Source organism: Melopsittacus undulatus, chromosome 7 (assembly GCF_012275295.1).
Source record: "Melopsittacus undulatus isolate bMelUnd1 chromosome 7, bMelUnd1.mat.Z, whole genome shotgun sequence".
NCBI lineage: Eukaryota > Metazoa > Chordata > Aves > Psittaciformes > Psittaculidae > Melopsittacus > Melopsittacus undulatus.
Window position 1 is genome coordinate 25,275,804 of NC_047533.1, and position 12,801 is coordinate 25,288,604.

The 12,801-nt window shown below is 39.7% G+C and overlaps 1 protein-coding gene across 1 annotated transcript in view; it reads right to left on the minus strand.

Annotated features, from left to right (window-relative positions):
* Window positions 1-2,862: 2,862 nt before the first annotated feature.
* The window catches only part of BEND4 (BEN domain containing 4), a 29,115-nt gene continuing 19,176 nt past the window's right edge, over window positions 2,863-12,801 (minus strand). The window contains exons 3-5 of the mRNA XM_034064934.1: window positions 10,471-10,562; window positions 6,254-6,494; window positions 2,863-3,080 (exon numbers count right to left, since the gene is read on the minus strand). Of these exons, the coding sequence (XP_033920825.1) occupies window positions 2,863-3,080; window positions 6,254-6,494; window positions 10,471-10,562 (551 nt within the window). The remainder of the gene's footprint in view (window positions 3,081-6,253; window positions 6,495-10,470; window positions 10,563-12,801) is intronic.

The following is a 12,801-nucleotide window of genomic DNA, read 5'->3' on the forward strand; positions in this document are numbered from 1 at the left end:
AGGGCTTATCTGCTATCTATTATTTCAGGTCCCATACTATTATACCTAACCTCTTGCAGATATTTAGACACTTCAATGTCTATGAATTTATAATGCTTCATGAACAAGTTAATTGGAATAAGCTGTTGTGAAAGGTTTGTGTTTCATTTTTGTTTAAATGAAATGGATGGGTTGAGAGTCAAGTGGCCATGATGGCAATTAAAACCAAAGACAAACAACTAAGGAAAGTTGTTGTACTCTGTTATTTTAAGCTCAGACGTTAACAAAAAGATGAGCTGGTGTCTGTTAATGCCTGTCTGTGACTACAATTCATGTCACTGGCCAGTGCACACGAGCAACTAAGGGCAAAATTTTGTCTGAAAAGAAAGGTCCAAATCTGCAAAGCCATCCCTAGTGCCAAAGTGGCTTTCAAGATGAAACTATACATTTGGTTATTTTGCACAGCATGAAAGTAGAGGATTGTGAGAGGTTCCAGGATGGTTCCAGCTACACGTTTTACACTAAAAATAAAGGTAGGCTTACTAGTTATGTCAGCATATCTTTAGGTTATTGAGAGAGGTCTGTCCAGCCCAGTAATTCTGTGACTGTTAAAAATGAAGCATCTGTATTTTTAATCCCATATGATTAAACATTTAAAAGGAAACCATCACAATGTTTACAAAAATACAGCATGATACATATCGCTGTGGACAAATTTACAGTAGAATGTTGACTCACACGTTCTGACATGTTTTACCAAGTAGTTCTGGCAAGTGTCACCACATTAAACATAGACCAGCAAGACTTACACCATCGGAGCAATGTAACATCTTCTATTATAGTTCTTTTAAAAAAAGTGTAAGTTCAACACTGAAAAGCTACTATAGGATATCTGTACTGTGACATTTCTGTACACTGAGTTTCTCCTCCAGGGGCCACCATGTACTGTTGACTGCTCAAAGAAAGTCACCTCCTGCCTGTAGTGAGGGATGCTGTCTCAAACCCCTTGGCCTGCTGAAGTCCAGTATGACTAAACTGCTCATCCACTTCTAGAAAATAAATGAGTTATTCTGGGGCAGGCACGTGCCTTTCGACGCCCTTATCAAAAAACGCCTAAAATAAAATGAATTGAGAGGTATTGGACATTTAAGGGCCTAAAGCATATCCTGGTTTATGGTGGAGCCTGTGTCCCAAGATGCTCTGTGGGCAATCTGTGAGAGACCTGGCACAACTGCAGGCAAAGAGGAGGCAGGGGTCAGGAAGAAACTACTATGTGGGTGAGCTGACCTTTAAGAGACTACCTGTGTCCTCCATCCACGGTCAGGTTGGAACTAGAGGAGACCTGCACCCCAAAGGGCCCTTCCTGGTCTTTGAGGAAGGGACTAGCACCCCTGCACTGCCCAGCACATGGGGAGAAAAGCAGGAAGGAGGGGATAAGGGTAAAAGCAGCAATCAGTAGCTTCTCTCATGGCTTGCACAAGGCAGCTTGGAAAGCTGGGGAGCATGAGATATGTGTTCAGGAGAGTCACTGCTGATGAGGTAGCACTAAGGACGGTCAAAAGCAAAGTGAACTTTCTTTCCAAAAAGAAGTTCCCTGTACCTGCCACTGGAGAAATGTTGCCTTAGGGAGGGCTGGTTCAGGCCAGGAAGCATGCCAGTGCTGGCCTGAGACCGGACAAGGGTAAGGAGATGGAAAACATGAAAAGGAAAGGGTTTTATTTCTTTGGCATTGCATATTTCTCGAGTGCGTCAATTTAGAGGAGCAGAGGACTCCTAAGCCTTTAAAATTTAAATTTTTCAGTGGACTGATTTCTGCTTTGTTTTAAAGTCAGTATCTGCTTCCAACATTGTGCACCACTGTGAATTCTGCTCTAGCATGGCTCTTTTTGTAACAGCTTGCTTAATCTGGACCCTGTGTTTTCTTACAACAGGAGTTTAAGCTAGGCTGAACTTACCCAACCCTTCCCTGAATGCACTGTTGAGCATCCGACTCTTAAGACCAGCATATTGCCTCATCTATTCCAAGGAAAGGATATAAAACACAAATGAAAGCAAAACCAAGAAAAGGCAATTTAAAGTCTCTGAAGCTACATAATATGTCTGCAGAATAGGAACAGACAAAGCAAAACCTGTCTTCTGAAATGGCAATTTGGTTTTAGCAATCTTATTTTAATGAAAACTGTCATGATCAACCCTAATCCCCTGGAAATCTAGATATACATAGTGTCTACCCGATATGCAAAGCAATTTTTATCTATTAGAAGTGCCTGTTATTGTTCTGGGTCTTTGAAAGATTCTGCTGTTGAAGAACACTGCTGTTTTACCTGGGAAGCTTAATTTCCTGGCAGAGTTGGCTAAAAGAAGTCCCTGAATTTTCCATCTTGTGCAGTATTTTAAGGTAACATTTATAATTATGTTATTTTCTGTTAGGAAATGGGAGACCATTTTTTTTTATTACAAGAGTGCAGACTTATTCTTACATCTCCTACTCAGGGAAAGCAAACTGTATCCAGCTGTTCTGGCTCCAGACCTGGGCCTGTTATCAGTAGGCAGATGACAGAGTAACAGCTGTTTCTTTTGACATCTTTATAGTTTTTAAATGACCTTTCCTCTAGGACTAGATGAAATGAACTGTAATTTCCTTTTGAGGGTGCTATAAAGGATTTGGAAAGAACAGGCACTGAGAAGTCCCATAGAGCTGGTCTTGGAACTTGATTTCTTTCTACTAACTGGGACACGTTAGGATGGAGAAGCTGAAATGTATGTGGTATGTGTTCAAACATGCTTTGGACTCTTAAATGACAGCAGGATAAGTATGTTTAACAAATAGTCTCTCCTAAATCAAGTGGTTGCTGCTGTTGTAGGAGATTCTTCTCACTGCCATCAATCACCAGATCCATCTTGCATACCTCTATTGAAGACTTCGTCCTGTGATGCTGGATGGTCAGTCCCTTCATAATATGAGTTTCCATTGTGAAGGAAAGTCCCCACCGCACGCCCCTGACGAGCATGTCCCACTGCATCACTGAATACCTTGTTTATTTGCTCTTCGGATGGCATCCACCAGTCCGGGTTGGAAGTACAGTGCATCCTAATGAACTCTGCAGGAAAACATGCAAGGATAAAAACCAACTTGTCTTTGCAGCACCCATTATTGGCCAGGTGTTGAAAGCTCATGGGAGATAAGAAAGGGGACATTACTGCTCTACTTAAGTAGAAGCAAAGCCTTATGGGGGATGCCATGATAATGCCACTTGGATCTATGTTATTTGTGTACAAGTGTGTTTCTCCACATGCAGTATGTGCTGTTATATCTGAGCTAATTATGAGACCCATGGGACCTGGAGATTAAATCCCTTCTTGCAGGAATAAAAAGAACTAATTTGAAGTGACAGCTATGATTCAGTGTATGCAATACATGTGAAAGCTAATATGAACTGGAATGTGTTCCCTTTGAAACTTGTGTATTTGTACCTGAAGGTGATTACTCTGGTGGATCTGTATGAGCTCCCTCTGCTGGCTGCTTCAACACCTGCAGGCTGCAGTAGCCCACAGCCTGCTTCAAAATTTCAATACTGTTATTTCATTTGGTATTTCTGTTTGGAATGTCTTTCATTTCAAGTCCTCCTCTTTCCATCTTCCTGAATCTGACACCTATTTTTCAGAGAATAAATTGGCCTTAGAAATAGCTAAATGAGATGAAAGGGCTAATTTGGGGAGCCTTGCAATAGTTTTCAATGCAGGAGAAAATGAATTGTACTGCATGTAATTTGGCTGTTTAAGTCGCTGCTGCTTCCACATACAGCTATTTGTATGTGATGATTATATTTTTCATAATTTATTTTTCAGATTCTTTGACATGTGATACGCTAAACTTGCAGAAGGCGCCTTACCAATTCTGGAGCTGTAACTGCTGGGCTTAGCTCAAATAGGTGTATTTGGACTCTGAAACATCCAAATACAATTTGAAATGTGAGGGCGCCTTATTAGATGTATTAGATACACTGTACCTCATATGGAAACCGAGCTTCTTATTTATTCTGTAACACAGTTATTCCCTCATGTGGTATTGTGTGTCCCAGGATATTTTTAAATTCTATTTTCTTCTGTGGACAAGCCAACAGCACAGTAAGTGGCATAAGGTAACTTCATTACTGTCACCACATCTTGAGACCAGGGAATGCTGTGCTTTCACATGAGTTCCTGTGCCTGCAAGGTATCTCATCTGTTGGACAATTAGGATATGATTTTTTGCATAACTCCTCCAGCAGTGTGTCTGCAAATGATAGCTATCTCAGTTTTAAATTCATTTCCCTGGAAATCCACATAGGCAATAGTAATTCCTACCTAGTTACGTTCACATGGGGCTCCACAGACTGGTGTTTTTCTCAGGGAAATGAATACTACATAAAGGAGTAATGCTATAATTTAAGCATGCCAGGCTGTTGTAAAGCTGATTCCAGACATCAGTCAGTTTTGGGAATATATTAAAACTGTTTATACACGTTTAAACTACCCTGAGTGCTGAGAGGGAAGCAGTTTGTACTGCATAAGGCATAATTGGACATGCTGAGAATTACAAGTCAAACACTTGTTACCTTGGCTTGCAAATGGGTAGGAGCCACTAGCCAACTCTTGGCACCAGAGAAAGTTGTTTTCCCACCAATGCATGAAAGCCCAAAGAGAGAGAGCTGTCTACTCTGCTTTCTTAACTCGTCCTTAGATACTGAAAGTTCTGGCTTTCTCTTCAAGTGTCTGCAAAGTAAGGGAACTGACGTGTAAGTAATGCACATCCTGTACATCTAATACCCCAGAAAGGAGTGGCCATAAGCAAAAGTCCATCTACAGGTGGATTTACTGTTAGTCTTGGTGGGAGTCAGGGGGAAGAGTGAGCTAAAAAAGGATATTAACTCTGGTTCTGTATAAATTCTTAGGTGGAATTTACAGTCATTTAGTAAAAGGCCAATGACCTTGTATTTAGCATTAATTTTCTAAGAGAACCTCTCAGACCCTGAATCTTGTTTCCACACCTCTGTGCATTATGGTGTGCACTGGAGTTGCCCTTGTATTAAGCTCTGATAAAATATAAGGTCTGTTAGAGTATCATGTAAGTTAACAGGTTCCTTTGTAGTAAAAAAAGAGCCTCTTTGACTACTTTGGCTGTATGTAAAATCTGAGTTCATTACCTGGTTACATCAATGTACCCCAACTACAAGTCTTATCAACTTTGCCTTGTTGGAGTCTTCTACCCTAAACAGGAAGAGGCTCTGTCTGATGTATATAACCACTCCAGCTGGATGACTAAAGACGTTTTTATCATTGGCTGACCAAAATCGAGCTTTTTACACTGCAATGATTAGTAAAACATTCTTGAAGTCAGCTCAATCAAAATTTCATGTATGTGCTCACAAAATATTAAATAAAGAAATGTTAAGCATATGCATTTATAAAATGCAGATACTGATACTACGTTTTAAACTGTTCTTTAAAAAGGCCTATTTTGTATGTTTTGTTATAAAGCCCAGTTCCAGGCCTTTTGAACAATTTTAAAGACCACAGTGTGAACTGCCACAACAGGATTCTTCTCAGTCTGAACCCTTTCTCTATATTGTCCAACATCCTCACTCTTGGACATCGTGATATGCTTGTAAAGCTCCTCTTCCTTTTCAGGCTATACATGTGACAAAGTCGTTCCCTAACTTTTCCAGTCAACTTTGCATCTGTACTTCAAAAAAGACGTTAAATCCTTGACAAAGGATTTGTTTACACTCTGTGTAATTAACCTGTAGACATTCTTGGTTCTATAAAATGTTCAAAGCTATTCTGAAACTCAGTTAGCTTTCAACTCCAGTGATGCACTGTGGCCTATGTTTACAGTGCATTAGCCTATCAATATTCATTTGGTCCATTTTGCTGTATATCTCTGTTAAAGAATGTCCTGTTGGTTTACTATAAAAGAGTGTAATCAGGATTGTATGATTTTTCTTCTTTGCTGTTTCAAGTGTATCAGTATCATGTGCCCTTATATTTGTTCCCTCTCTCAAATAAGCAGCCCAATTTTTTTCCACTAAAAAAAGCCCAACACATATATAATACATACATACATATATGTATGTATGTATAAAAAAAAAGTGGAGGGTTTCTGGCTGCTTGTCACCTGTCTGTGAAACCCCTTCTAGTTCTGCAGCTGTCAGCCCAATGCTTCTACTCAGCCAGAGCCAATGTGGTGAAATGAGATCACATATGGTGGACACTGAGCGAAAAGATGCAGTACCTCTGAGACATGTTACTTTTACTGGATCCAGAGGACGTCTTTCAGGACCTGTCTCTCCTGACTGCACTGACCTTTTCCTTTTTCCAAGGCCGCATGAGTACTTAAGCTCATCGGTTGTGAAAACAAATCTGATGAGATAGCGAAGGAGCCGTCGTCCATCTTTCTTGGAAGAATTTACAGCCTCATCCCACTGTTTACTAGTGATGTAGACAGGGTAGTTGTTCAGCAACTGCTTGCTCCCCTGAAAAAGTGAAATATTTCCGTTGCTTATTTTACAAGGCAAATAAGATGTCAGTTGCAATAAAAAATATGCTTTGATACTGACAGTAAAACACATCCTGAAGTGAACACGTAATTGCTGTTACTGAGATGAGTACTTTTAAAATTACATTTCCATTTTCTGGAACTCAAATTTGGTGAGACACAAGGAATACACTTTGAGAGGTAGCTACTGGTAATTTCCACTTTAACAAGCAGGTTAAAAAGAGTTAAGAATCAGTGACTGGATATCTATTTAAGTACAAACTTTCTTCTTAATCTGTTAAAATGCATAAAAAGGGTCTTTGAAGAGAGTGATCAAATAGATCACTTCATCGCAGCTGACAGTTTACTTCAGAGGTGACTCTTTTAGTCTATTTTTATAATAAATTTATTACTTCTGTAGAACACACCTGAAACTTGACAGCAGTTATGTTACTGTGAAAAATGTAAAGAAAATAAATAAAGGAACTATGAAAACTAAATGCTTCATTATTATTAATGAATGCTGTATTAACTCAAATTACAGCTTTACAGAAATGCCACTGTGTCAGCTGGAAAGAAATTTTGCTTTTAACCTTCATAATTTGTGTGCTTCAATATTCCAAAATTAAATTAATGCTGTAGGACTAATTATGGGGATTCCTGTAATCCACACACATTTATAAACCCTCTTTAGTCAATTGTGCTTAAATTGTATTTAATTCTTCTTGCCCATAAATGCAGTTTTAGTATTACCTAATTAACATATGATGGTATTGTTAATATACTTGAAATAACTGAGGTAGACAAAAAAAACACAACCACATCCTCTTGGAGACTCATTCACTTTTACAGCTCCACCTCTTTATTAGAACACATAAATCTGGAAGCCCAATTAGTAAAATCTTCTTACAGCCCTCATCTTAGACAGGAGCTCACAGTGAACTAGAGAAACATGGATCTGATCTTCAGCAGAGGCAATCAGCCACATGCTGTACTTGTGGGCCACTGCTACAAAGTTCTCCTTGCTACTAGATCTTTGATATCTGAAAACTATTTTAAGGACTACTCTTGCCTCCTTTCATATATTTATTATAGCATCCTGGGAGACAGCTTCAGAGCATCTTTGAAGTTTTTCCTCAGGTATTTGCTTTTAACTTTTTTGCTAAATATAAATTTGCTAAGTATATGGAATAAATATATGGAAGGCTGAATTTAGTGAGGACTGTGATGTCATCAGAGAATCTGTAAGATTTAGGGTACCATGACCTGCTGGGGCTTAGTGTCACTGGGAGCTGAGCCTATGTGACTGCTACTTGTTCAGCTCAGTGCAAACTGCTGGCAGAGATGGCTACAATCAAATCCAAAACTCTGCAAAGGAAGCCAAAATATAAAGCAAGAGATGGGCTTTGTCTGTCAGAGGTGCCCTTCCCCACCCCCAAAACATCTCAACTCTCCATCCCCCTTATAGTTTGTAAATCCAAGTTTGTCATCCCTAAGAGAAAGACCCTTCAACTATAGTCTAATGCTGTTATCATTTGAGACTTTCTCTTTTCATTTCACTTGACTCTTCCCACTACTGTAAAAGGGCTAGGGTCAAGTCCTTCCCTCCATTCATTATACATGAAGCTGCTTTAATTTCTGCCAGGTACACACACCCATGAGAAGCCAGTAATACATCTGAGGAGCACTGCCATGTAAAGACCGCTACCCACCATTCAGCCCAGCTCCTCATCTTCCCTCAACATGGTGAAAGGGCTGGGGAAGGAAGATGAGGAGGGGGACAGTGTGGAAAGCTCTTTGGGGGTCTTATATGCTTACACTGAAGAAACTGTGACCACACCATCTCAGGGAGAGCCAACACTAGTATTTCCTTGGCTTGTTCCACCACAGAACCACCTGCTTCCCAAGTTGCTACTTATTTTTTCAGCAACTTCTCAGCAACTCTTTTATATACAGCAAATTATTTTCCTATCTTAGAGTTCTGAAACCTATTTATTTTTTTAAAAAACACTGTAATGAAGCAAGGACCTTTTTTATTGATACCAGCACAAGTACAAGCTACAGGTAGCTCAGTAGGTACTGCCTTGCTTTTAAGCCCTGGCAGGCAGAAGCAAGGCAATGCAAGCATAAGGCAATGGCACAGTGTAAGGTTCCAGGCTTGCTCATGTGTGTTAGGGTTGGATGCTCGTATGTGGCTTTGCTAAGTAGCAAGCTATCCTAAAAGCTGCCTCTGTGTTTAAATGTATTGCACTGATGGAAATAGGATGCAGAAAGGCCCAACATCTAAATTTCATGAGAGCTCACATTACTATTAACTGAGGAGAAGGTAATAAATTCTGCATAATCTCCTCAGCCCCAATTTTATTATACTTCTCTCTTATTCCCCCTGAAACTTAGAATATTTTTCCTCATTCTTCTCCAAAGGCATGATATAGTGTTATGCTATTCTGTTAAAAGATTACTGGGTTCCTGCTACAGATACTCTTTCATTACTTCCTCTGAAAGTAAAGCACTTCTGGGCAAAGATTCTTGGTAAATATATGATGCAATTTGGTGTGTCCAGCAGTCATTAAACTAAAACAAACAGAAAACCTTCCAGAAATGAAATAAGCAGACCCTGAAGGAAGAACCAAAGTACAAATGCGTTCATGCTTGTATTTGTATACGATTAAGCTTATGAATAAAAGATTCGCATCAATGTGTTTAATTGAATAAAAAATTCTGTCACATCACAAGAAACTATTCCATGTGGGATGTTAGAGAACAGCCTCAGTTTTTGCAGTGATTGAAAATTTTACTTATGCAAAAGAGCATTAAATAAAGGAAAATGAATCCTTGAAATACATTTGAGTGATAACAGCTAATGATGTATATGTATAGGTATAGGTATGTGTATGTATAAATTCGCATAGGATAAAACTGAATGGAGGAGCAAAGTGATGCATACCCCGAACTGCTGCAAAGTATCTTCAGTACAGTAAGCTGGACTATGTGAGGCTTGCATAGATATCATTTATGTACATAGGGAGGTCAGACTAGACCTAAGTGTTCCCTCTTCTGATACTGTCTGCGTGAATAATGGGTAGTGACATGTATACTCTACATATACAAACCCATGCATAGCAAGAGCCTCAAATGTAGTCTAAACTAGAAAAGTCTCAACAAAACCTCTTAATCTGAGGCATTTTTACAAGCCTGGATAGAAACACAGTGCAGCAAAATTAATGTGACCTACACAAGAGCTGACAGATACATCTACCTGCTAGAGAAGAGGGGGAATTATATTTCCTCCTTTTTGACTGCAGCTCTTTTAAACAGGTCATAATTACAAAAATCCCCAAACTCCATATCAAGTATAAAATCGTCAACACTCAACATATAGTTTGGGTTGCTTTCTGAAAAGCAAGAACACTCCAAAGATTTGCTAATGTCTGTATTTGGCTCTGTCTGCAAAATGAAGGAAACATAGCATTAACCATCTTAGAGCTGCCTCAGAGGTATACTAACTGTATACGCATGCATATCTGTGTCCATACACACGACGTATTGATACCCACCATGCATGGGCTCAAGCCCCCATGCACTGGCAATGCATGTGCAGCCACCACAGTTTTCACAGCAGTTTCACTGCCACCCAGCTGCAATTTTCACCAGGCTAGCACCAGCCTAAATTCTACCCACAAAAGTGAGTTTCTGAAGAAAGGCAAGAGAAAAATTACCCAAAGCAAGGCAAGTGCAGCTGGTGTCAATGGAGGAAGTTATGTGTTGTCAGTGAAGTCATCCTAGATTATGCTAGTGATGAGTCTCCTCCATTTGGGGATTACTGTACCTAAGAATGACAGTTTAATAATAGATTTTACATATTTTTACTACCAAAAAATATATTCTTTCAGCACCTACTGATTTATTTGCCTATGTGTTTTCAATGAATTGTCAAACATAAAAAGATGAAGCTTGTCTTCACTGTATACTACCTCAGTTGGATGGTCTGTTGGCTGTGGTACCATAAGTTGGTTGTGATGCTGAAGTACAGTCTTCAAGTAATCTAAAACAGTCTGGCAGGGCACTGCATGAAAAAAAAATCGCAATTATTGTATAGTAGCTCTCATGCACAAAATAGAACAAAAATATTAAATCAAACAGTATTCTTCAGGATCTGTTTTTCACATCTGTGAGATTTCTGATAGGAAATACTGTTCATTTGGATTTGTGCAGACATTTCATTCAACAAATATATGATGGATGTTGTATTTCCTATGTTGAAATCTCCAACATTGCTTTTATTCTCTGCCCGCTAGTTGTCAAAGATTTTTTTTCCTATTTTGAAATTATAATTATTACAAATACAAATTAGGTCAGCAGTAATGATAATAAGAAAAAAATCTGTAAGTACTGTAAACAGCCCAACCATACAAAGGAGAAACCATTTCTTGGACCTAAATCATGCACTGATTAACATGTAAATACACTCAAGTGTTTTTGAAACTACAGTCTCATTAACTATACTGAACAGATTTAATGATTCATATACTTTAATTTCTCTTCCCTCCCTCCTCCCAAATATATTATAAAAGTAGGTGTTAGGCAAATTGCTTTATTTCTCTTTCCCTCATCCTCCCTCCTTTCTATTCCCATCACTCTCATCCATTTCAGTAGTGGTACCAACATCCTATTCCCTTCTGTTGAGGTGATAGGTTAATTATGGATGATTCAATTACGGGTCTCTCTTAAGCAGATGCTGCTACATCCCTGATTAACTCTGGAGTATTTCTGAGATACAGTGCTTCTCCTCTGAGTCTGAAACACCATAGGAGAATTAAACAGATATTAACCCAACATTAAAGCTGACTTGTTCAAGACTAAATTAAGCATCATTTTTAAGGTACCTTATCACTCTCACATTTCGTATGGGTTGTTTTTGCAAAATATTCAGTGATAATCATAGCTTCAGCTAAAAAAACAGAAAAAATATTCCACACTGTCTCCACAGTTTTCTATTTTTTTAATATTATTTCTTGGCATTCAGCCTTTACACCTGGAAAAATGCAGTGTTTTGGGCTTTGTCATAAGCTGGCAATCTGAAAACAAGCACTGAAATCACTGAGAATGTCTCAAGGTAGGATTTACCGGTATTTTGCACTCCTTCCTGGGCATTCACACTGTGCAGCAACTATCCCCTCTCCAGGCAAACAGGGTGCAAAACACCTTTACTCTGTGCAAAACGAACTCTTTAAGCTAAGTGGTGTTACATCTAGCAGTCTGCATACAGAGGTCACGCAACGTGCCTGATGTGAATAATAAATTCCTTTGCCCTTTCACTTAGTGCTGACTTTTCCATGAAGACATCAGTGTATTTGCTCCTGTTTCACTTGATAAATCACACTTTGCTGTAGGAGGTTATGTGTTAGGCGAAAGTTAGCATTTCAAGTGACCTGCACCTGTTTATTTCTCCAGTGACTTCAATCCTTATTGCCAGACCAGAGCTGCTACACAGTGACACTGACATACTAGGAGGAGAGCATTTTTTTTTGTAGGAAAAAAAAAACCTTGACACACTTGTGAGGTGGGCTGATGCCAACCTCATGAAGTTTAACCATGACAAGTGCAAGGTCCTACACCTGGGTCAGAGCAATCCCAGGCACAGCTACAGGTTGGGCAGAAAGGAAATTCAGTGCAGCCCTGCAGAGAAGGACTTGGGGGTGTTGGTCAATGAGAAAATGAACATGAGCCAGCAGTGTGCACTCACAGCCCAGAAAGCCAACTGTATCCTGGGCTGCATCAAAAGAAGCGTGACCAGCAGGTCAAAGGAGGTGATCCTGCCTCTCTACTCTGCTCTTGTGAAACCTCACTTGGAGTATTGTGTGCAATTCTGGTGTCCTCAACACAAAAAGAACATGGAACTGTTAGAACAAGTCCAGAGGAGGGCTACGAGGATGATCAGGGGACTGGAGCACCTCCCATATGAAGACAGGCTGAGAAAGTTGGGGCTGTTCAGCCTGGAGAAGAGAAGGCTGCGTGGAGACCTCATAGCAGCCTTCTAGTATCTGAAGGGGGCCTACAGGGATGGTGGTGAGGGACTATTCATTAGGGACTGTAGTGATAGGACAAGGGGTAACGGGTTGAAACTTAAACAGCAGAGGTTTAGACTGGATATAAGGAAGAAATTCTTTACTGTTAGGGTGGTGAGGTACTGGAATGGGCTGCCCAGGGAGGTTGTGAACACTCCATCACTGGTGGTGTTCAAGACCAGGTTGGATGAAGCCTTGGGTGATATGGTTTAGTGTGAGGTGTCCCTGCCCATGGCA